The sequence below is a fragment of the Cetorhinus maximus genome, chromosome 20, assembly GCF_964194155.1.
Source record: "Cetorhinus maximus chromosome 20, sCetMax3.hap1.1, whole genome shotgun sequence".
Taxonomy (NCBI): Eukaryota; Metazoa; Chordata; class Chondrichthyes; order Lamniformes; family Cetorhinidae; genus Cetorhinus; species Cetorhinus maximus.
Window position 1 is genome coordinate 16,442,069 of NC_135898.1, and position 25,054 is coordinate 16,467,122.

The 25,054-nt window shown below is 41.6% G+C and overlaps 1 protein-coding gene across 1 annotated transcript in view; it reads left to right on the top strand.

The window, feature by feature from the left end:
* Positions 1 to 8,421: 8,421 nt before the first annotated feature.
* The window catches only part of LOC144694899 (golgin subfamily A member 7-like), a 30,018-nt gene continuing 13,385 nt past the window's right edge, over positions 8,422 to 25,054 (top strand). The window contains exons 1-4 of the mRNA XM_078565634.1: positions 8,422 to 8,531; positions 18,012 to 18,137; positions 20,371 to 20,523; positions 22,855 to 22,956. Coding sequence (XP_078421760.1) covers positions 8,523 to 8,531; positions 18,012 to 18,137; positions 20,371 to 20,523; positions 22,855 to 22,956 — 390 coding nt within the window. The 5' untranslated portion in view covers positions 8,422 to 8,522. The remainder of the gene's footprint in view (positions 8,532 to 18,011; positions 18,138 to 20,370; positions 20,524 to 22,854; positions 22,957 to 25,054) is intronic.

The window sequence follows — 25,054 nt, forward strand, 5'->3', positions numbered from 1 at the left end:
ATGTCCTCACCAATATTTATCCCTCACACCACTGAAACAGATGATTTGACTGTTATCACATCGCTGTTTGTGAGAGCTTGCTGTGTGCAAATTGGCAATCGTGTTTCCTGCATTACAACAGTGACTATACTTCAAAAGCGCTCCTTGGCTGTGAAGTGCTTTGGGATGTCCTGAGGCTTTGAAAAACAAGTATTCTTTTAAGCCAATGTAAATAAAAAGCATGAGAGTTATAACATAGTTTGCTGATTCACTATTATCCATTTTACACTGTAGCACAGAGTTAAAATCTACCCCACCCTGGTACAATTTAATTTTATCATGCTTTATAGTCATCTGTCCTAATGATTCCTGATGTGGCTCCATGTTAAAATTTTGTTTGATAATTCCTCCTGTGAAGCATTTGAGTTGTTCTGCTGTTTAAAGGTGGTATATAATTGCAAGTTGTTGTTGCTGTTGAGGCTTCAGTTGCACACAGAAGAAATTGTGTCCCTTCCCCACCCCATCCCGGCCCCACCACTGTTCCCTGTTAATGTTCCTCTGCTTGTCTAGTCTTCAGTCCTACCGATAAGTGAGCAGTTTTGGCTGCGCAGATGTGAGTAACAGATTTGAATTACCAGATGCAAAGCAGAACATTTCTGGTAAAATTGAGATGTGCAGCAACTTCAACTTTTTTTGAAAAAAGAATCTGAAAATATACATAGACACAGAAAAGCAGACAGTGTAACACAGGCTCTGCAGCCATGGCCCCACGGGTGCCGTGGGAACTGCTGAGTCCTGACTACCAGGGTCGGTCAAGCCCTTAGTCACTTGGTGAATAGACAGTGGGGGCATGGGTCAGTGAGGCTTTTTTTTCTCTGCAGTGCGGACGGCTTCACTGAATTGCACAACTGCAAGAAGTTTGCAGTTCCGCTGGAAAACTGGTTGATTCTTTAGAGAGGAGAATAATAATAATAAAAAAACCAAATGCTGGTGGAAGAGTTTTCACAATGAATTATGATGCGATTTGAAGCTATCAATGCCCCTTTGTCAGCTCCAGTAAGTGCAATCATCACTTGGGACTTGCTTGGTCTGACAACTATCAGTCAATGAGCTCTTTATTTTCAGTGCGCCTGTTCAACTTCTGCCATTCGCAAGTCTCTTCAAAAGTTTAAACCTAAATATGCAAACTAAGACTTCTTTTTAACAGAAACATCCTTGGGACAACTGAGGTTTTAGTTTCCGTGCTTGGCATAGACCATTTTTAGGCCATGTGGGATGGAGGTGGGTGGGGTGTGAGTGAAAAATATGTAGTCTGAGGCCTGGAGAGATTTTGACTCCCAGGGTTTATTTCTTTTGAGACACTTCCCCACAGCCAACCCCTGCCACCACCTGGACCCAGCAGGAATCATTGCCTAGTCCGGTGGGTGGGAGTAGGAATTCAAAAGGCAGAAGGCTGCCTGTCAGCGACCTCAGGAACTCTCTGAAGCTATCTGTCAAGCCTTGGAGAGAGGGCTTGTAAAACTTAGGATGGGGGGGCACCATGGTTTCAAGGCAAAGGCCCACAATTTTAAAGGAAATGTACATTTTTGAGCTGACCTTGCCCAGCAATAAAGGAATTTACTTGAATGGGCCTCTTCTGACCCACACTGCAGCTCCTGACAGGCTTGGGCTGGCACGGAAGGAACTGCTGAGACTTTGGGGTAAATTTGTAGATGACGCAGCATTGTTGTCATTGGAACGCCCTCTGCATTATTAAAAAATGCCAGCATTTATTGCCCATCCCTAATTGCCCATGAACGGATTGACTCTGAAATGGCTGAGCAAGCAGACCACATTGCTATGGGTCAGGTAAGGATGGCAGATTTCCTTCCCTAAAAGACATTAGTGAACCAGATGGGTTTTTATGACAATTAATTAGAGTTTCACAGTCACCATGACTGAGACTAGCTTTCAATTCCAGGTTTATTAATTTAATGTAAACTCCACCAGTTGCTATTAGTGAGATTTGATTCCATGTCCCCAGAGAATATGCCTGGGCCTCTGGATTACCTCCCAGTACACCACCAACCCCCTATGGGTTTAAAGAGGACCGTACAGGACCATTTGGACCATTTGCTGCCTTAAACTTGCAACTGCAGACCGCTAGATTGAGGAGGGAAAAGTGTGGATAAGACCCTCTATCATATTTCAAGTGCACCCCCCCCACCCCCTCACCCCAGCCCCATGCCAGCACCTAATTCCCAACAGGCCAGGGAAGTTAAAATCTAGGCCACAAAATCTTAACTAATCTTAATCTAAATGTCTTTTTTGCAAAATTTAAATCAGAGAGGGATTTGAATGGAATAAATAAAGAGAAAGTGTTTCCAATTGCTGAATATTCTATAATTTGAGGGTACAGATTTATGAAGATTGGCAAAAGAACCAGAGACATCATGAGGAATTGTTAAAGGCCCAATGGCCTCATTCTGTGTTGTACTATTCTATAATTCCATGATTTTAATGGGTGTAGATTTACCCAAGACAGTAGAGTGAGAGAGAGTCCTTTCCAAATCTCCATGAAATTCAAACAGGATAAAGCAGTGGTTAAAAGATAGAGCCACAAACAGGACTGAGTTGTGTCAGAACAAGGCTCAAAGGCCACATGCTGAACATCCCTGATTTATCTTCTACATAATGTTGGAAATACTACTTTTTTGGGAGTCCAGACCTTTGAAACAGCCTGGTTATCCCACGTAGTATCAGAGCAATTTACCCTTTATAGCCCCTCGACAAACACAAATGAGCTATCAACACGAAAGAACTATCTGTTATTACTTACCTATGAGAATCTGCTGGGCCTGGCTCCCATACATCATCACTGTCTGCTCCCACCAGGAGTTAAAGTGGCCCTGGAGGATATGCTGCTTTATAACAATACGGGTATTATGTCAGGTCACATGCAATGTATTATCAGAAGTACTGGTTCATGGTGACTGAACAAGACATTTGTAGTTTTATTACACACACCCAGGAATTTGTATTAATGTAGAGGGATCAAATTCCATGAATTTTAAGTTGTCCACAAAAGCTTTAAACCGATGCAAGTGATTACTAATATCTGCTCCTTTTGTATTTAGAAGGACAAGTATTTGTATAACACTTTTTATGAACTGAGAACATCCCAAAGGGCTTTTCAGCCAATGAAGCTCTTTTTCAAGTGTTGCTGTAGAATCATACAGTACAAAAGGAGGCCATTCAGCCCATTGTTATCGTGCCAGCTCCTGAAGAGAGCTATAAATTAGTCCCACTCCCTTGCATTTTCCCCATAGTAAGTACCCTGCTGTAATATCGGAACCATATATTTTATCTGTTTTTCTATCACCCAGAGGACACAGCTTGATGGTAAGTGAGATATAGCAAGTTGAAGTTGAGTATTTGGCTTGAACAGAAATGAGGGGGCAGGGTATGCAAGGCTTTTGTCGTGTTTGGAGATGGTTCTGAGATATTCGCTTATGGAACCTATATTTTTTATTTATTCTTTCATGGGATGTGGGTGTTGCTAACAAGTCCAGCATTTGTTGCCTATCCCTCATTGCCCTTGAACTGAGTGGCTTGCTAGGCCATTTCAGGGTGCAGTTAAGAGTCAACCACGTTACTGTGTGTTTGGAGTCATATGTAGGCCAGATCAGGTAAGGATGGGCAGGTTTCCTTCCCTGAAGAACATTAGTGAACCAGATGGGTTTTTACAACCATCGGTGATAGTTTCACAGTCACCATTATTGAGACTAGGGACAGAATCTTGTTATGGCATCAAGGGTCTACCCTGTGGGCTAGAGAGCTGGTGAGTGACCCAGGTTAATAGGATCCAAGCTGGTTGATGAAGCAGAAACCAAGGCACAGGGCTTTTCTTTACTGAGAGAATTTATTGGCTTGCTTAGTCTCACAGCTCTCCTTCCACACAACCCAGTGTCCCAGCCATCCCCTATTTATATGTGCTCAATTAATACCCATCACCTGTTTCTCTTAATCTTAACAATGTAATTAACAAACCTTAACAAAGTAATTTGACAAGATATTAACAACCCACGATGGCTCTTTTCGGGAAGGCCCACTCAACCAGACGCCAATTAGGCAGTAGTGAGGCCACTGGAAGGCTTTCCCCTGGAATGAAGACCCTGGGGGTGGAAATCCCACCTAGAGAGATCAGAGGCTGGCAACTCTTGCGCTCAGCAACACCACTGAGGAGGCTGTGGCTGCTGCCAGAAGGACAGGAACCAGAGCTCCAGGATTGCGGGGTGACCCAGGCCACAGGCAAGTAATATGGGGGCATGGGGTAGAGGGGCTTGTGAGGTGGGGGTTGCAGGGAGAGGGGGTGAGTGGGCGGGCCAGAAGCAAGGAGAGGGCTGTGGCTCTCAGTGGGCCCCACCCCCACCTTTTCCAGGATCCTGAATCCAAGATCCTGACTGAATCCAGCAGTTACATTCTCCCGTAAGATTTGACAGTGTAAAACTCCAAAATTCAGTGATTACTACAGAATAAGTCTTCTCACCTAAATAGAAGCTCAGTTTTAAAAGTATGGGCTTTTGCAGCACATCACTCCACTTACTTGATCAAAGATATTGCTTTCCAAACTCTGTGTGAGAGAGGGAGGGGGAGGGGAATTTTTGTCAGAATGCCTGTCGTTGTCTATTATCACAAGGTGCATGGTTGCAGCAGATAAAGTAGTCAGGCTGGCCCCAGCAGCAATATAAAGTCAGGCATTTTCAGACTGTGAATTGTCATTAACACTGGTGTCTGTACTCTTGAGTTGTTGTGCTCATTTAAAGGCTTAGAGATCGTTTTACAATCAAACCATAAAGTAATTTTTTTTCACCATACAGTCAGTCCAACATAGATTAAAGATCGCCCATAGATCTGACAGGCTTACTAATCATCCTGAGATACTTTTGAATCATGGAGCCTTGCAGATAAATATATGTATCTTCTTACACATAGTGACAGGAGTAGGCCATTCAGCCCCTCGAGCCTGTTTTGCCACCACTCAGTAAGATCATGGCTTATCTGTATCTTAACTCCAACCTTAAGCCTTGGCTCTATATCCTTCATATACTTGTCTCATCAAATCTTTCAAGCAAAAATGAATAATTGAGTTAACATCTACTGCCTTTTGCGATAGAGAGTTTTCACACATCATGCAGCCATCCTCTTTGTGAGAAACTGAGAGATTGATTTAAAAACCCACCTAGTTCACTAATGTCCTTTAAGGAGGAAAATCTGCCATTTTTATCCAGTTTTTTTTCATTCTTTCACAGGACCTGGGCGTCGCTGACTGGGCCAGCATTTTTATTGCCCACCCCTGATTGCCCTTGAGAAGGTGGTGGTGAGCCACCTTCTTGAGCCGCTGCAGTCCATGTGGTGTAGGTACACCCATGGTGCTGTTAGGGAGGGAGTTCCAGAATTTTGACCCAGCGACAGTGGAGGAACCACCTGAAGTCTGAGGTATATGTGACTTCAGACTTACAGCAATGTGGTTCTCATGTGGTTCTCTTAAGTGCCCTCTGAAATACGATAGTAGCCACTCATTTGTATTCAAATAGGTGCCACAGTACCACCTACTTGAGAGGAATTAGGGATGAGTGATACTGTTGCCAACAATGTGAACATCTTGAGAATGATAAAGAAGTTGTGCTGCAAAGAAAAAGCATAAGTATTTTTTGATGTAATCAACCCAATTTGGCACAGTAAGATTTTAGGATTCAAACATGCTCATGCAGGTCCAAATTCTCATGTAGAGTGCACCGTGCTGGAAAGGGTAAGTTACCATTTAAAAGACTGCAAAATGCACTATCCCTTCATTGACTGCAAAATCTGGGCTTTTCATTTTAACTGCAAAACTGCTTCAGTTTCACATTTCTGTGAAGTGCTATTTTCTACATTAAAGGTGTTATACAAAGGCAAGCAGTGATCAAAACATGGCAAAGTTCATGAGTAGGATCGAGAGAGACAAAAGGTTATAGTTTGGAAAAGAGACAGTGCAACCAAACAGGAATAAAATCTTGGAAAACAGAAAAAGAATGGAAAACTTGAATTGGGTAATCAATAGAATTGAAGAGAAATGTATTCCTCTAAATGCCAAAAAATCAGCAGGCTAATTATGTGGCACCATTGGTGAATCATGAACAACTGCGTAGGGAAAACTAAATCTGAAGAAAACAACATTTAAGAAGTACTTGGATACTAACCAAAGGGAGAGAAAAGGCAATATATAGAACCTAGGAGAAAAAGGGGGAAACACCATAAAAAGGGCAAAAAGAAATTACAAAACCAAATTATCAAAGAATATAAAAAGAACGAATGTGTTGTACAGACACATAAATAACAAAATGACAAGTAAAGAAGGGATAAGTAAGATAAACTCATAGGTAATGACAGAAAAAAGCAGACGTACTGCAAAACAACTTTACTTCAGTTATTATCAATGATAATTGAATAGACATTTAATTGGAAGATAGGCTTGAAAAGAATACAGTTGGGATAGAAAGGGAAATAATTGACAAATTAGGAAAACTGAAATAACCACATAAGAAAGATTAGGGCTTGTGGAGTTGGGGACAAATTGTTGAGTGGACAGCAAATTGGCTAAAAACTAAAGCAGAGAATCAGGGTGAAGGCCAGTTAGTTGGATTGGAGGAAGGTAGAAAAGAGTGTTGCACAAGCATCAATGCTGGGACCACTGTTATTCATAATTTACATTCATGATTTGGACTTAGAAACAAGTAACACTTATCAAAACTTGCAGATAATTCCAAACTGCAGGATATAGCTACCACTGAGGAAGGATGCAACACGTTACAGGAAGACATCGGAGAACTTGCAGGCCGGGATGTCAAATGACAAATCAGCTTTAACATCGATAAGTGTGAGGTGATGCACTTTGGTGGGGAAAACAGAAGCATCAACAGAAGGAGAGGTGATGGCTTAGTGGTATTGTAGCTGGACTAGTAATCCAAAGATGCAGGGTAAAGTTCTGGGGACCTGGGTTTGAATCCTGCCAGGGCAGATGGTGGAATTTGAATTCAATAAACATCTGGAATTAAAAGTCCAATGATGACCATTAAACCATTGCTCATTGTTGTAAAAACCCATCTGGTTCTCTAATGTCCTTCAGGGAAGGAAATCTGCTGGCCTACATGTGACTCCAGACCCAGAGCAATCTTAAATGCCCTCTGATAAGGGCAATTAGGGATGGCCAGTGATGCCCACATCCCATGAATGATTTTTAAAAAAATCATCTACAGCTTAGAAACTGCATGCTGGCTTAGGAGTGAAAGGATACAGGTGAGCAGAGCCATTAAAATGGCTTTTCAGGTCAGCAGAGCCATTAAAAATAGTACTGGGCTTCATTTCTAGTGGGATAGAATTCAGAAGTAGTGAAATTATGTTCAATTTGGATAGGAGCCTGGCCAAACACTGCCTGGAGTGCTGTGCAAGGTCCTGGTCTCCATTCGATAGAAAGGACATAAAAGCACTGGAGAAAACACAAAAGTGATTTACAAGGATGATACCAGAACTGACAGGTTACAGCTATCCAGAAAATTGAAAAGTTTTTTTAATTTAAAAAAAGGAAAGTTTAGGGAAGACTTGAGAGTTATTTAAAATTATGAATGGGTTGAACAGGGTAAATGTGGAGAGAAAGTGTCCACTTGTGGGGAATACAGAACAAGGGGCCATGAAATCAAGGTAATTACTAATAAATCCAACAGGGAAATATGAAGATGTTTCTTTACTCAGAGTAGTTAGAATGTGGAGCTCCCTATGACAGGAAGTGCTTATGGCAAATAGCTTAGATGCTTTCAAAAACAAACTAGATGAGCACATCATAGAGAAAAGGAATGGAAAGATATGCTGAAAGGTTGAGATGAAGTAAATAGAAAAGCATCAAACTTCTGTGGGTTATCAGCACCATCGCAGACTAGTTGAGCCAAATAGTCTGTTTCTGTGCTATATAATTCTATGTAAGTTTAAAATTTATGAACATCTATAAACAATTTGTATACATAAATAGTAAATATTGACAATATAAATAATTGTAATAAAGTACTAATGAGTTTATAATTTTCTGAATTATATTATTAAATTAAATATGATTAAATTATATATATTTTCTAAACGATTCTTTCCTGGGCTGAGATTAGAGTTTTATGTCATAATCCTTCTCCAAACTACTTTCCTGATTTAGTAAACATAGAAAAGTATGAATAAAATAACGTTAAATCTGAATAATATAAAGAAACACGATGTGCAAACTATTTAAAGATGTATATAATCTTGTTTGAAAGACTATTTGAGGTGGCAATGTTGTCTTGCTTCCAAAACAAAAACAGAAATACTTCTTTGTTTTGGATTTCCAGCATCCACAGTTTTTTGTTTTTGTCTTGCTTCCAGTTTGGGGAGGGGGGCCCTTCTGTTCCAGGCGGAACCCTGCGCGTGGGACCCACCAACCCGGAAGCCGGCGGAACCCTGAGCGTGGGACCCACCAACCCGGAAGCAGGCGGCAGCTCAAGATGGCGGAGGTAAGACAAGAGGGGTCGGACCGCAAGGCTGCAGTGACTCGGATAGAGGGGAGTCCGGGTGGGGATGCAGGTGTTGGCGGTCGCGACGGTTCTGCCAGGGAAGCGGGTGGGGTGGGGTGGGGAGGGGCGGCTGCGGGGCGCTGGCCGAGGTCTGTCGCCACTCGAGGGCGAAGGACTGTCCCCGGCAACGCAGCGGCTCCTGGGTGTCCCTGGGAAACTGCTCCGCCCTTCAGCCCCCCAGGCCCCAATGGTGATTTCACTGTCAGTCCCACTCTGAAAAGCTGCTGGCTTCTCATAGCAGCCTCACTCAGAGGGGGAGGGGGGGACTTTGTTATCAAATAAATGATCACAAAACATCATTAACAATCCAAGTCTTTTGGGATTAGAGCTTAAACCGAGGTCTGTTTTCTCAAGCGAATGTGAAAGATCCTATGGTGCTATATCAAAAAGGAGCAGTGAGCTATTCCCCAGGGCCCTGGACAAGATTCAGCCCTCCCTCATCCAACATTACTTGGGGTGGGTGGTGGGGGGGAATAAATGATCACATTGCTGTGCTTGAATTGGCTGCTGTGTTTCCTGGATTACACCAGTGACTGCGTTTTGCAAGCCCCCTCTTGGCTTTGAAGTGCTTTGCCCTGTGCTAAGGCTGTGGTGGGTGCTATCTAAATACAAATCTTCCTTTTTAAAAAATCATTAACTTCCCCCTTGTTTTGTACTCAATCATTGCGCAAGATTTAAGCTTTAAAAACAGGATCACCAGAAGGAAGAGTTTACAAGGAAGTTTTCCCCAGATTAATCAGTGTTATGACCTTTCACCTGATTTTACAGAAAGCTGTATTAATTGCCAGAGTGGATCTTAGGTTGCCGATGTTTAATTCAGTGTTTCTATGTGGGAAGGTTTTTTTTCTCTGTACTTTATTCCACTTACATGTGTGTGGTATATTTGGCAAACGAAATCATGTTTGCAACAATGTTTTACATCTGAGGATACTGTACTTCATGTTGGAAGGCATACTTTTAAAAGTAGTGATTGTTCTTTAAATTAATTAGGCGTGTGCACTCTTAACACCAACTGCTCTCTTGAACTTCTCCTTTTGGTTTGAGTGATCCATTTCGTTGCCACTCGACCCTTTACTGCAAGTCTGATACATTCTGTTTTGAAGGGTGCCTGTTGCAATCTACTCAGAGGACCTGAGATTGCAATAGTCCTGGTCAGTAATTTTATTCCCTTCTCCCTCCCCTGCACCCACCCACTCTTAAGGAAGAGATTAGTGCTTGGGTATGCTTTCATTGTGCTGGCAGCATGTCATTTCTTACTATATTGTCAGACTCTTGGGAAAAAAGTCTACAAGCTTTTTAATTTTGTTTATTGATGATGTGGTTACCAGCAAGTATGTGGCTCTTCTCAGAAAGTGACATGATGCTGAAGCTTCTGTGATGGTAGATTGATTTTGTTTACTTTATGTGGGAGTGAGTTGCAGACCGGAAGCTAAATGAGTGGTTCAGCTGACCTCATGAACTGTTTCTCATCTGAAAATGTGATTTAATAATTAACATGCCAATACTTCCAAATGCGCCTGCACTTCACATCTGCTGAAACTCTTAGCTACACTGTTCTCTCATTCAGACATGAATGTTTCTATATTATGTTCACTTCACTATTCTTTTAGGTGTGTCCAATGTGTGAATGTCAGCAGTTCAATGTTTAGCAAGGCTGTTCCAAATGTTGCTTGGAATCTGTGAAAATGTTTGGTGTCAGATGTTCAAGATTTTACAATCTGTAAAATCTGCCAAGCCATGGTTTAGGATTGAAACAGTTGATTACATTCTGCCTTAAAGCAGTGCCTTTGACTGATGAGCAGGATACCTTCAGAACTTTTACTATGGATTTATTTTTGTTGTCTGCTAAATTCTTGAACATGTGACCAGTTGTTTCATACAGACCTTGCAACTTTCTGAGCTCTCTCTGTTCCTCCATACTTTCTTCTTCTGCATCCCCTATTTTCATCATTCCATTCACTATTGGTGCCTGTGCTTTCAGCTCCTGGGGTCCCAAGCTCTGCAATTCCCCCCCCCACCCCTGAAACAGCCCTTCCTTTAAGACAGTCCCTGAAACCTACTTCCTCGACCAAGGTTTCGGTCATCTGTCCTAATATCTCCTTTTGTGGCTTGGTGTCAACTTTTGTGTGACATTTCTGTGAAGCATCATAGGGTGTCTTACATAGTTTATATGTTTATATATTGGTTTTAACAGTTATTGATTCTGCGTATAAGCTCTGTTGCCTCTCCTTCAGTATAAAGTGAAAATCCATACTACTTCAAACCATCGAACCCCATATCAATTTAGTTCAACTGAAAATTTAATCAAGGGCTTTTAAAATCAAGTCTCAGTTCCCTCCTCAAATTCAATTTATAATTATTCAATTCAATAAATAGAGAAACGTGCGTTAAAGTCATGATATATCCTTGAAATCATCCTGATAAATGGCATGTTAGTTCTCCCATCCTCTGACACCATCTTGACCCATTGTCAATCCTTGACACATCGGTGCCTGCACTGTGTGCTGCATGTGATATCAAGTGCCTTTTCCCCTATCTTTCAGGTTGCCCACAGCTAAGTTTTCTCCCTTGTACTCCACAGCTGGTGCAGTAAGAAAAACCTGGTTCAAAGCGTGATGTGTTTTATAAAGCTTGCTTTTTAGCAGCTTGCAGGAAGTGAGTCCAGTCTCTTGTGTTGCATGGACATTGACAAGCTGTTCAAGTTTCACTGTGAAATGTTGTGATGTCATCTGATGGGCTTGATGGCGTATGTCAACTGTCGGCCTTCTCTTGTTAAAATTAAACATCTTCTGAAGAAAATTGGAGAGCTGGTTTTGGAGTAACTTATCTGCTAAGTCACAAGAGTTCAAGTTGTCATGCAGGTGTAGTTTGAAAACACCTGAACACTTGGACCAATTTTTATTACAAATTGAGAGTGCAGCCGAGCGCCCGAGATTGAGCTAGACGTCTCAAAGCGGTTTAGAACCTGCGTAGTACTTTAGATTTGTGCTCACTGTTTTTTGTAGAAAATGTAGCAACCAATTTATGCCAAGTTTTCCTCAAACAGTAAAGGAGAAAAATGAACTTGTTGGTGGAATTGGCTGAGGGGTAAATGTTGGCTAGGTCACAGTGAGCACTCCTTTGCTCCTCCCGGAATAGTGTCAAGACCTTGACTTAATAACTCAGTTGAAAGACTGCACCTCCAACAACGCAGAGTTTACTTTACTACCTCACTCGAGTGTCAGCCTAGATTGTGATGAAGGATGGTAGTGAGGTTTGAACCCATAAGCTTTGGCTCAGAGGGTAGAATGCTTTCACTAATTTGGTCTTCTTTGGGGGAAAAAAAAAATCACTTTTTTTTTTCTTTTGACCCTTTTTTAATGTGCTGCCCCTTGCTGGGGTATTTTCTTTTTCTCGATGCCAGGAAAGTCATCTCGGGCCAAGATAGCAGCTGCCGGCAGAAGCTTGGTTGCAGGTTGTCTTGTCTTTTGATGATGTGCTACTTGATGGAGTAAGGAAGGAATTAAATGAGTTCAAACTTGGAGGAAAGAGAGGGATCAGATAAGGGAGGAAAAATACATTTACAAGAACGAGCCAGTTGTGGGGAAGTTCTGCAGAAGGATTCTATCGCCAGTGTGAACCACTGCTGTGTAAATCAAATTTAAAACCCAGTACTGTGTAGTCGCACACAGGATGCACAATAACTTCTCGAAGCTGCCAGTTTCCTGTTCTGAGGTTTTTTTGACTTCAGTATGTTTGAAGAAGAGTGCTTTTTCCTTTGTTGATTCCTTTGCTATGTGATCACCTCAGGCACTGGGCAGTTAGGAGGAAAACTCTCCATGTTGATGAAAGGGAAATTCTTCTTCAAAGCTCTCTGCTACCTCTCGGTTGAGGAAATCCCACAATTCCTCCATTGGGCATTCCCACAGAATACAAGATAATGTATAAAAGCAAGCACATCTTCCCCTCCTCTTCCCTTTCAGCATTCCCAAGGGACTGTTCCTCCTGCAACAACCTGATCAATCACTCCCAATACCCACTTCTCTTCTGACACACCTTCCTGTGACCAAATAAAATGCCAACACCTGTCATTTTATCACCTGCCTTCACACCATCCAGAGCCCACAATGCTCCTTCCAGCTGAAACAGCGATTTGTGTGTACTTCAGTTTACTGTATGAGCTGCTTACAATACAATCTTCTCGACATCAGGGAGGCTGATGCAGATTGGCTCACCACATTGCAGAACACTTCTGTTCAGTGCATGAGCATGACCTTGAGCTTTTGGTTACCTAACTTTCTAATTTACCATCCCACTCCCACACTGACCTCTACCCCCTGCACTGTTCATTGTTTGAATGAAGTATGACACAAGCTGGAACAACACCTCATCTTTCCATGAGGCACTTTCAGCCTTCTGGATTCGACATTGAGTTCAACAGTTTCAGATCATAACCTCTGCTCCCAATTTATTTGGACAGCAGCCGTTGATGATTTTGCTGTTCCTCCTCGACCTTTCTTTTTGTTTCTTTACCTGTCTCATTACCATTTCCTTTGGTCTCATTACCATTTCCTTTGGCCTCGCAATATTATCCCTTTTGTTATTCAATCTCCTGGCATCGATTACAGACGTTGCCTTCTGTGCTTTGCACCCCCGCCTCCTTTCCCTGCCTCTGAAATTGCTTAAAACCTGTTACATCTCAAATATTTTTCCTGTAGCAGTGAAAGATCATCTGTTTGTCTTTCCACTGATCTGCTGAGTATTTCCATCATTTTCTGTTTGTATGACAGGGTAATGAATCTCTGTCACTATGGTATGAAAGTCGGTTTAACGAGAATAAAACCCCCTCAATCTCTCATGATGGTGGAGTGCTCGTTTTGGTGCTGACAACAGAAAGTAATGCTAGTGGATTCAATGCTTATGCCCTTTTTTTTGAAAAACAGAAATAAAACGAAGAAATATTTGTATTGGCTTGAACTCCTAGGATGTTGAATTTGGCAAAAGGCAGTGTGTGATGAAGCTATACAGAATGGAAGGCCCCTGGCTTGATTCTTATCTGAGCTCAAGCAGGACAACAGATGGAACAGGACAGTCAGGAGTTCAAAGGAGGCCAGGAATGGGATTCCTGATCACCGGCCAGTGACCAGGCTGAAAATGTCAAGCAGGGGCTCTATTGTCTGTGAGCTCCCCCCCCACCCCATCATGTTCCAATAAGCTGCTAACTCATTCCTGTGGTTACCAGAGTGTACATCTGGGTTTGGACTCCATCATATTTGTAAGCATTCATGGCAAGAAGAAAAAAAATTTTCTGGAAGAATGAGGTTGTTGGCTTGTTGTTTTCATTTCTAACATTGTGCAACCGGTATAATGTGGGTGTCTCAGCAGAAATAATTTCCAAAATCTGCTTAGAACCATACAAAATAGGCCAATTCAAACTGGAGTTGTCCAATGGCTGTGCTCACTTTGAGCCTGGCTTCACCACAGTGGTTTCAACCTTTTTGCATGGTAATTTCAGTCCAAACTGGTTATAAGTTATTGGTTTTGTATTTGTAGCTTAGGCACATCATTTTACCGTAAAAATAACATTTAAAATGTGTGTATGGGAACGCAGAATGTTTCTTTGAGTCCTGCTTGAGTACTTAATTGATAGTGTTTTGGAAGGGGGAAGATGCTGCTGAGGGTGACTTGTCTTGCAGTTAAACCCAGATGCTCTCACACTGCCAAGTTTACTGACAGAGACTGATTTTTTTTTTGGCTGGGACTGGAAAATCGCCTGTCAGCTTGACTGGCGGAGAATGCCTTTGCAGCAGGCCACAGCCAGGGAGTGGAGCACAGGGAGGAAGAAGTTATGTATCGGGTCTGAGGCACGGGGCTGGGTGTGTGGAAGGTCTGAAAGGTTGGGTTGGCTTGGTGGGAGATTGTGGCTGGGCTTGTCGTTGTTTGGTTATGGGATGGGGGTTGGGCAGCTGGGTGCAGAAGCAGCTAAGCTCATCCAGCATTTAGGGTCCTCACTTTCTTTTAGCTGTTAGGCTTACTGAGGCCCATGAAACCTGGTTGGCCAAGGTGAAATTGAAAATGGAGGCATGCTCTCATCCTCTCACTCACATTTCCAGAACCACTTCATCCAATTCAGGGTCATGGGGAGTCAGAGCCTACCCTGACAGGCAATGGGCGCTAGGCAGGGTACGCTCAGTCTAACACAGGGCACACGCTTACTCACACACGCACACCCAAATCTACTTCTTTTTGAGGATTGAACTTCTTCATCTCCCACCCTCCCCCACAAGTGTCAGCAGGTGATTCCATCGTATTTCTCCAAGTTTTATTTAACTGTGGCATTATAAACTAAGTGTCAAAGAAACCAGGCTGCATTTTGCAATTTGCACATGCATTTACTTTTATTTATTGACAAAAGGTGTAGTATTGCTGGAGGATATATGACTTAATAGTTATTGCCTAATATATCGGTTGTGGTCATAGGTATGAGCTTTTGGCGTGTCAGGTTATCATGCTGGTTTCTACATCATCTGCTTTGGATGCACTCAACTTAGACTAGCCAATATCTTGTGATTTCCATCTCTTGTGACGTTCATATCATATTCCTGTGATTGGAATTAATTTTCCTTTTGTTTGAGGATAGTTGACCACATCACGCCAACAGTCAACTTATTAACACTTCATTGCAACTGCACGATTAGATGGTATTCAACAGTGTGCTCCATGCTGTATTTTTTGATCCTTGCCCCAGGGCGATTCATGTTGGGCTATGGTCTCACGAGGATAGCCAACCCTGTGATACTTTACCAAATGAATTATTTGTGTTCTGTTCAACTTTGCTATTGGAGATGTCTATTTTTATGAAAGCTTTGCTATTAATGCTTTGTGCTCCTTCTTTTACTTGCTCAAATTGACTTAAATATTTAACACAGCCCCTCCTAAGTGATTGCTTTTAAGAAGATTTGGTTCTTGGGATTTCTGTTTTTCCGAAACTTCGCAATCTGTTCTCCCAGCCAGTGTTGCAATTTGAGTAACTTTCACATAGAACACAGTTGTATTCAGGACAGAGCTCCCTATTTTAATTAATGTGAGGAAAACATTGTGCACCCTTTGCTCCCTGCAACTGAACCCTGAAAGCAGGAAGCCAGCCTCCCTGAAGCCCTTTATACCTTCACAAGTGATTCCAAAGAGACGGCAGAGATACTGAATTGTTGCTCGATCTGCTAGTTCAAATTTCCAAGTGCTCAGTCTCTCACTATCAGATCACTGACTGGACTGACTTTACATCTTTGTGAACTCATGGCTGTAATGCAGTGCAAGGGATCTCTGCAGCATTTGGAAGTAAGCTTGTAAAACTAAAATGTTTGCCATAACATTAGAAACAGAATGAGTAATTCTTGTGGTTCAAACGATGTTTCAACTCGACCTACATTTGAGCAAAATGATGGGCTTGGAATCTTGCCCCTTTGTAGAATCTATTGTGTGATAATAACTGCAAACCAATTTCAAGTGGATGCAAGTTCACCATACAATTGGTGATGATTGGCACAAAGTATGTATGAACTTGAATCAAAATGTTACATCAGTGCAGTTGTGGAAAGGTAGGTTAAGGTACTTTGGTAGGGCACCACAAACTTCATTTAGCTTCTGGCTATGTCACTATTTGTTTTGTGCTTTCTGTAGTTTCTGCATATGAAAAGTGGCCATGAGCTCTATACTCCTAGTACTATCATCACAACTTGTTGACCACAGAAATTCAGCTCCCTTCTCCTGCCTGTTCAGAAAAAACACTCTCAAATTTACCTCATCTTTACAGTGTATCCTATTTATGTCTAAATGCAAAAAATTGTCTTTTTCACATAATAATAATGCAGGTTAGTAGGTGATTGTGATCACCAACCCCTAGACATTTCCAAGTATTGTGTGAATGTCAGAGTTTAGATTTAAACCATATCTACAAAATATACCAATATACAGGTATGCAAATATTTCTTAGCATTGTATCTGTGGAGTTTGTGCTGTGGTATGTGCTGCTCCTTTTTGGAAATTGATCCTTTAGTGCTGCCAAATTTACTGGGATGGAATTAGTTTCATGTTATTTTGCCTTTTCATACATCCACTTCCACCACTCGGAGCAAAGTCAATTATTTTCCATGTTTCCTCTTCTTCTTGTGACACCATACATATTCATGACCACCTTGGTAGTCAGGTTACCCAGCACACCAAACTTTACTACCATCCCTGCCCCCTGTGGCACTTGTGAAGCAAAACTGGGTGTCTGGCTGCTGCTGGCAAAGAACAAAGAAAAGTACAGCACAGGAACAGGCCCTTTGGCCCTCCAAGCCTGCACTGATCATATTGCCTGTCAAACTAAAACATTTTGCACTTCCGGGATCCGTATCCCTCTATTCCCATCCTATTCATGTATTTGTCGAGCTGTCTCTTAAACACCACTATCGTACCTGCTTCCACCACCTCCTCTGGCGAATTCCAGACACTCACTACCCTCTGCGTAAAAAAAACTTGCGCCGCACATCTCCTCTATAGTTTTCTCCTCTCACCTTAAATCTATGTCTCCTAGTAATTGACTCTTCCACCCTGGGAAAAAGCTTCTGACTATCTACTCTGTCCATGCCACTCATAATTTTGTAAACTTCTATCAAGTCGCCCCTCAATCTCCGTCGCTCTAGTGAGAATAATCTGAGTTTCTCCAACCTCTCCTCATAGCTAATAACCTCCAGACCAGGCAGCATCCTGGTAAACCTCCTCTGCACCCTCTCCAACGCCTCCATATCCTTCTGGTAATGTGGCGACCAGAATTGCACGTAATATTCCAAGTGTGGCCTAACCAAGCTTCTATACAGCTGCCGCATGACTTCCCAACTTTTATACTCAATACCCCTGCTGATGAAGTCAAGCATGCCATATGCCTTCCTGACTACCTTATCCACCTGCGTTGCCACTTTCAGTGATCTGTGGACCTGTACACCCAGATCCCTCTGCCTGTCGATGCACTTAAGGGTTCTGCCATTTACTGTATAATTCCTACCTGTATTAGACCTTCCAAAATGTATTACCTCACATTTGTCCAGATTAAACTCCATCTGCCTTTTCTCCGCCCAAGTCTCCAACTGATCTTTATCCCGTTGTATCCTTTGACAATCCTCTTCACTATCTGCAACTCCTTCAACCTTAGTGTCGTCTGCAAACTTACTAATTAGCCCAGTTACATTTTCCTCCAAATCATTTACGTATACTACAAACAGCAAAGATCCCAGCACTGATCCTTCATATTCTCTGTTCCTGTAATATATTATCGAGAATGGTACCTGGCATTATAAATAATTCTTTTTATGGAAGCAGTGTGAAATTGTTATCAGTAACTTGCCATATTTAAGATGTGACTAACATTTGGAGTTTTCTTTCATGTTTGCTGCTTTATAGACACACTGCTTGCAAGACCTGAGACAGAACACTGCATTGGCATCTAAAGTCTTCATACAGAGAGACTACTCCAGTGGAACTGTGTGCCAGTTTCAGACTAAATTCCCTTCCGAGTTGGAGACCAGGGTAAGATGGGGCTACAGCGTAGTTTGAGGATACAGGAATGTTTAGGAATAGGTCATGGCCACTGGCCACATTAAATCCTGCGCCTGTTAACGTATCAACCCCACACTTTTGCTTTCATCGTCTTATTCTCTGATGTGTCTCTTTGACTCTATTACACTGTGTTGTAGCTGTGTTCCCTGCCAACTTGTTCTATAAGCCTAATATTCTTATGCCTAAATAACCTTCTCCTAACCTATGTTCTGTGGTACCCAAATCTTTTCTCATTGTGACTGATAGTCTGCTTCAAGTTTGTCACTTCTTTTCATGCTCAATGTTTGGCTGCTTGCTATGTGTTTGCAGGCTGAAAACCATCTTATTTATTTGGCAGAAAGGTGGATAGTAGCATATGGTGAACCACAAGGAGCGGACACTGTAGGTATTTAGATCTGGTAGGTATGGCATGTCCTTTGTGGCTCCAAACACTTGCTTTTTCCTTCGGAAATACACAATTACAACTGATTAGACTAATAGATTTGGCTTTCAGCTGTAAAATGCTTTGATCTGACTTGTTATTATTGCTGAATGTGAGTTTTGGTACAGTCCATGCAGCAGTTCTATAATGGGTAACTATTTAGCTATAAATGAGGTGCAACTGACAAATGAGAGAAATTATTCGGTTAAAGGGCCATTGTCTTTTGGTTGAGTGACCCTCGGTTGCTGGAAATTTTCCATGCAAACTGCAGAAAGAAGCCACTTCAGTTGACCATTTCTTTTAGAGGAAACCTTTCTTGCGGATTGACCCTGCTGGTTTATTGAGGTGACCAAATCTTGTCCAGCCACTCGAGTAGGCGGATTACTGTCAGGCATTGGACCGTCAGATATGAAACTTGACTTGTACATATCAGTGAAGCAGCAGAATCTCAGTTGACAGTTTTTGCTTTCATTGCCCCACTCACCCCCATAGCTCCCTGGCCTTCTCAGTCGATAACAAAAACGGAAAATGCTAGAAATGCTCAGTAGGTCTGGCAGCACCTGTCAAGAGAGAAACAGAGTTAGTGCTTCAGGTTTGTGAACTTTAATCAGAACTCCTGCTGAGTATTTCCAGCATTTATTGCTTTTATTCCTGATTTCTAACATTCACAATATTTTGACTTTTTTTTCAGTCAGTTGTTGGACTTGGGTGCAGCTGGCTGAAGTGTAATTTGAGGGAAACTAAAGTCAGCTGTCCTCTCTTTTAGGGTGGAGGGATCAGTCGCTTATCATGACTTGCTTTCTACTGATGATGAAGCCAAATGGCGGTGTTTGGTGCTGTGGCAAATCTTAGGTTCACCAGCTGTAACATGGTGGTTCTGCCACGAAGTCCTTAGTACAGACAATTCCAAGCACAGACTTGGTGCTGCTTTGGTTCCTATTGTAGAAGGGATGGGTGTGTTGTGTTTAGGATAGCCATCAACTTTCAGAAGTAGTCTCCTTGTAGAAAATCAATTGAACGATGAGGAAAATTAGAGTGAACCGTGTCACTAATTGCTGTTGAGCGGACAGCATGGAAAACTGCTTTTACATTTAATATTTCTGTAATTGGGACAGTTCAAGAGCAACAGTGTCCTGGTTTCCCTATGTTCACCAATCTATTCTGATTGACAAGAAACAACTTTTGTTTTCTGGGATCTTAAATCCTGATACTGGGATGGGAATCAGCTTTAATAAAATTGACATGATGATCTGGCATCCTAACATCACTCTCCTACTACCTGAATGTCAAACGCTGAATGTAGAAGCACATTCAGTTAACAATTCAGTCCACACATGTGTGGACAGGCCTTTTGTGTGCTCCTGGTGCCTAGTCTTGGCTCTCTGGTCACAGTTGTGGAAGTGGCTTTGATTCTGCAATGTGAACTTTTGCCCAGACTGTGGTGATTGCAAACTGTTGAGCTGGTTCGGGTTTTTTTTTCCTCCCCGAAGCTTCCTGGACCACATAAAAAATCCAGGGAGGTAATCAGGAGGCATGACTGGTTTTGATTTTCTTGGTTATTTTCTACATCAGGACTTCAGTATATTTCCCACCCCCCAGCTCCCTCACCCCACACTTTCTAGTTGTGGTTTTACTTGGGAGGTGAGTTTGAGGCAAAAACCTGTGAACTTGCTTTAGTCAGTTCCCAGTGAACAAGAGCCTGTTTGTTTGGGAGCGAGCTTGAATAAAAGGTGCCTTTTTGTATTCCTTATGATTCCTGTGTGAATACTGTATTCTCCGCAGATTGACAGGCAGCACTTTGAAGAAACCATCAGGGTACTAAACAACCTTTATGCGGAGGCTGAGAAGGTTGGGGGACAGTCCTATGTGGAGGGCTGCTTGGCATGCTTGACTGCTTACACCATTTTCTTGTGCATGGAGACCCATTATGAGAAGGTGAGTAGGTTTTCAGCACAGCTATCAAGTTACGTAAATGGATAGGACTGCTCCAAGCCAAATACTGTACTTTGTTACTCCTGCAATTGGAATGGCAATAGCATAGTTGTAACCCTGAACTTTTCCCACCCAAACACCCGAAAATGGTTGTAAATCATATTAAGGATCATTGACATTTTCATTATGTGGCAGGGGTGGAATGGGGGTGGGAGAGTGAGGTTAGAAATTGAAATCCAGTTATATTTGATTTGCTGTTGAGGTTGTTATGCACATAACTGCTCTTAGAGCATGGTCCTTGGGAACATAGTGGTTTAAGAATTTAATTTCTGTTTGATACATTAATCAAAATGTTCTAATTCTGCATTTTTTAAAAAAGAGGTTAAACTCTGTATTTATCAAGTCTGTTTGCCATATGGCATTGGTTGTGTAGGGTCAGATTATAAATTATAGATCATGGCCTACCTCATTACAGCAGTATTTGCTCCTGGAAATGTTATGTTAAAAATGTGCTGTGCTGCAATAATTGATGCCTGTGGTTTTTTTGAATAATCAGTTAATCAGTGCTATCAGAAATCTGACCTATCAGGTCTGATTTCTTCAAAATCTAGTGGCTATCTTACAGGTCATTCTGTAATATTACTTGTCCATATCCATCATTAAATTGGACATCTTGAAACTCTGAACTCCATCTCGTTCTTAAAGGAAAAACTGATAAGACTTGAAATATGTATTGTGTTAATCAGCTTCTGCAAAGAGAAAAAAAAACAGCTTATATTCGGGGCGGATCAGAAACATCAGCCAATCTCGTCCCTGCAGATTCTGACTAACCTGAATATTTTCTCTCTTTACCCTGCATTTCCAGCATTTGTGTTTTCTGCCGTTTGTTGTTTGCAGAATCTTGTGATGGTGCTCCAACATACTCTGCATTGTTAGTTATGTTACCTTTGTCTTGTGTGGACCAGCAGTGTTAAAACAGGTGGGTGGGCAACATGTTCCCAAACGCCTGTCCCTGCTGTTGTGCGCATGTCTTTTGCGAGGCCTGTGGGCCTTGACCTAAATGAAGTCATTTCATGTTGCTATTGCCAAATACAAAAATCGGGCATTTTTTAACTGTAAAACGGCTTCACATACCAGTGCTCTATTAGCCCTCTTGTTGATAAGCTTCTGCCTTTAGTGTAAATTTTGGACGACTCCCAAACATTGTTTTTTTTTCTGGAGAATGTCATATTAGTCATTGAAACATTTCTGACACATTCTTTATAATGGAAGCTCTGTGGAAAAGATAGTCTTTTCAAAAAAAATTCCTTGCTAAATATGCGGTAATTGTTAGACTTCTACAATTATGTTATGGAAACTTGAATTCATACTGCAGGGATTGACTGACCAGAATCAAACCTGACTGACTATGATTGTTTTATGGCTTTCTTGTGACCTGAAATAGTATGCATGAGCTAATTAAAGTATGAAGGCTCCCTTTATAAGCAGGTAAGAAAGTACTGGGCACATAATCTTCCCAGTGAGAATATCTGTCACAAATTATTGATTTTGGAAAATGATCCAGCTTCTACCATTTCAGTTTTGGCTTGTCTGAGAAATGCAGAATAGCGGGATTGAAGTGACTAGACTGCAGCTTGGCTCCCTTTCTGTCATTCATTGCCAGAGTGACTGACAGCGGCATTGATGAATAGATAATGCACATTACATGTTGGCAGATGCATGCTTAGTCCTCGCTGTAAAGAAACCTGAAGCCCTCTTCTGCACCCCTCACTCCTGCAAACAAACCCCCAAGAATAGATGCAGTGAACCAGGTTATGAGTTAGTTGATTTATGGAGTCCATTATATTTTGTATTTGAAGAACAAGCCAGACATGTAAAGAAATTGCTACCTTTTTGAGAAAATGACTGGACAGAGAATGTGTCGTGAGATTGAAAATCAGTTTTTTTTTTTCCCCTTCCTTACCCCCCTATTCCACTTCCCTAGACATGAAACTCTTCCTGGTGGAGAGGATGGGCCAGTAACCTGATCCCAGCTCTCTACTTCTCCCATTTCCTAAAAATGTGAGAGAGCATCTTGTCCTTAAGCCCCTAGCATGCTCACCACCTCGAGGATATTTGGGGATGGACAATAATTGCTAGCTTTGCCAGTGACACCCATATCTCATGAAAGAATGGAAAAAAAAATACAGGTGTTTGCAAAATTATTCACCAATAGCCTTGTGCAACCCTTTTTTATGTTTTGATAATAAGTAATGCTTACACAGATCCACGTCAAGAATTGATTTTTTAATGTATTTCCTGTGTTATATTATTGATTTTTTTTTTTGGCTGCAGGTGTTGAAAAAGATCGCTAAATACATTCAGGAACAGAATGAGAAGACATATGCACCGCGAGGCCTTATCATAGTCGATCCAATTGAAAGAGGATTGAGAGTTGTATCCTTTGCTGGTTTTTAGTGGTTCGCATCTGCTGATCCGTTTTGAATGTTGTTGATCTTCCTTAGCTGTATATAAGGAGGCTTCATAGCGTTGTTAGGATGCTGCATCCAGCATGTTTTAAGGACAATAATATTGCATTTCCTATTCTGGTTTAAACTTTGACAAAAGCATTCTCTTTTACATGTAACCGAGAAGGTTGGAGTTTAAAAAAAAAAAAATTCTAGAATCTCCTGTAATAATACAATAAGTCTCTTTTTAAAGAAGGAAACTGTATATTTGAGAAGCTCTTGACATTCTGGCAGTCAAACATAAATTTATTTGCTCCTGCTAATTTTCTTTTTACCTGATCCCTAGTTGAGCTCCCCAGCATCTCACATTTTGTTATCTGTAGAGGGAAGATGGGCAACCTCCTGCTAGATCCACAGCATTGTCACTTAAAGCGAGCTGTTTCCCAAAGCTAGAGGGTCTAGAACTAGGGATCTTAGTCTCGGGGGAAGAGTTTGAATTTAGGGTTGAGATGAGGAGAAATTTCTTCATTCAGAGGGTCGAAAATTTTCAGAAATCTCTGCCACAGAGGTTTAAGTATATTCAAGACTGAGATTAATTGATTTGTGGGCACTAATGGGCTGGAGTGGGACCGCTGAGTTAAGGTAGAAGCTTAGTTCTAATCTTATTGAATGGTGGAGCAGGTTCAAGGAGCTGTATAGCCTCCTCCTGCTCTTTTTTGTTCTTGTTCATTCTTCCATCCCTGCCCTGGACCTCCTGCACTGTTGAACTGCAGTTTGAAGGTTTTGGAGAGTTCTTTATTTAACTCAATGCTTCCTTTGTGTAAAATGATCTAAAAATGACTGCAGCACCCTTTCATGTGTTGCATGTAATGAGATGCTTTACAAGGCATCCGAGCACAATGAACAGGAAGTGAGAGTTCAGTTAATTGGCACATTGAAGGCACAGATCAAGAAAGATTATCAGGAGATTTATTCATGTGCAGGTAGGGGTTGCAAGGTAAAGGAGTCTGGAATCCAGGTTCACAAGCACCATGTGTGGCAGCTGAAAGTCCTGCTACCAATAACTGAACAGAAAATAAGGAATAGTTGAATGGACCCAAGCCAGAAGAGTTGGACATCTGAACTAATATGAAAATGTTTGGGGGTGTAGATGGGCACAAAGCCATGAAAATTAGATTTTTTTTTGAGCAGGTGGCTCAATAGAGAATAGGCAATGAACTTGAAAAGAATGATGGTGTATGACAAAAGGATGAAAGAGGTTTGTGTGGATGAGATTGATGCATTGCCTTAATACAGAATAGGATACAAGCATGTGAGTTCTCGATGAGTTAGGGTGGCATTTGGGAGATTGCTGATTAGGCTGTTGACAGTATCAAGCCTTTTGTTGAGATAGGAGTGCAGTGGGATGAGATTGGATTTGGCAGTTGCATGCATCAATTTTGATATATTTGCTTTCAGTCACTACATCTTCTGAAATCTCTTGTGCTGATTTATTCTGTTTGTGTTATTTTTTTACCTACTTTAAATACTTTGGTAACTTGCTTTTCTTTCATCAGTAAGCCCACCTGCAGCAAACTCTTAAGTTTACACCTCAACAATCTAGATACCAAGCAGTAATGTATTGATCTGAAAAGAGTCTGCTTCATCTAGAATTTGGGAAGTTCATTGAAGTGACAAAGCACTGCTGTAAAAACTTGGCCTGTGCTGAAGGAATTGTATGTGAAACTTTCGGCTGCTTCATTTTTAACCTCTCTTGAAGTCTTGTGTAACATTTAATTGGAGAATCAAAGTAGATTACTTTCTTGGCAGCCTGTAAATAATAAATTATCAAATTCCTTTCAATGTGCCTGAACACAATGACCTATTTATAAGCTGGAACTCAGTCAGAGACCACCTGCTTGCCTCACGAGTAGCCTTGGCTTTGAGTGGTCAGAAAATTCTGTCTGAGCACTCGTCCGGTTTGGTCACTTGAGTGGCGGAATTCCTTCTGATAAACTTGGTGGAAAAAAGATCCGCCTCGGTTATAAAATGAGAAATATTTGTACTGAATTTATTTTTACTTAAATTAATGACAGGTGGAATTTATC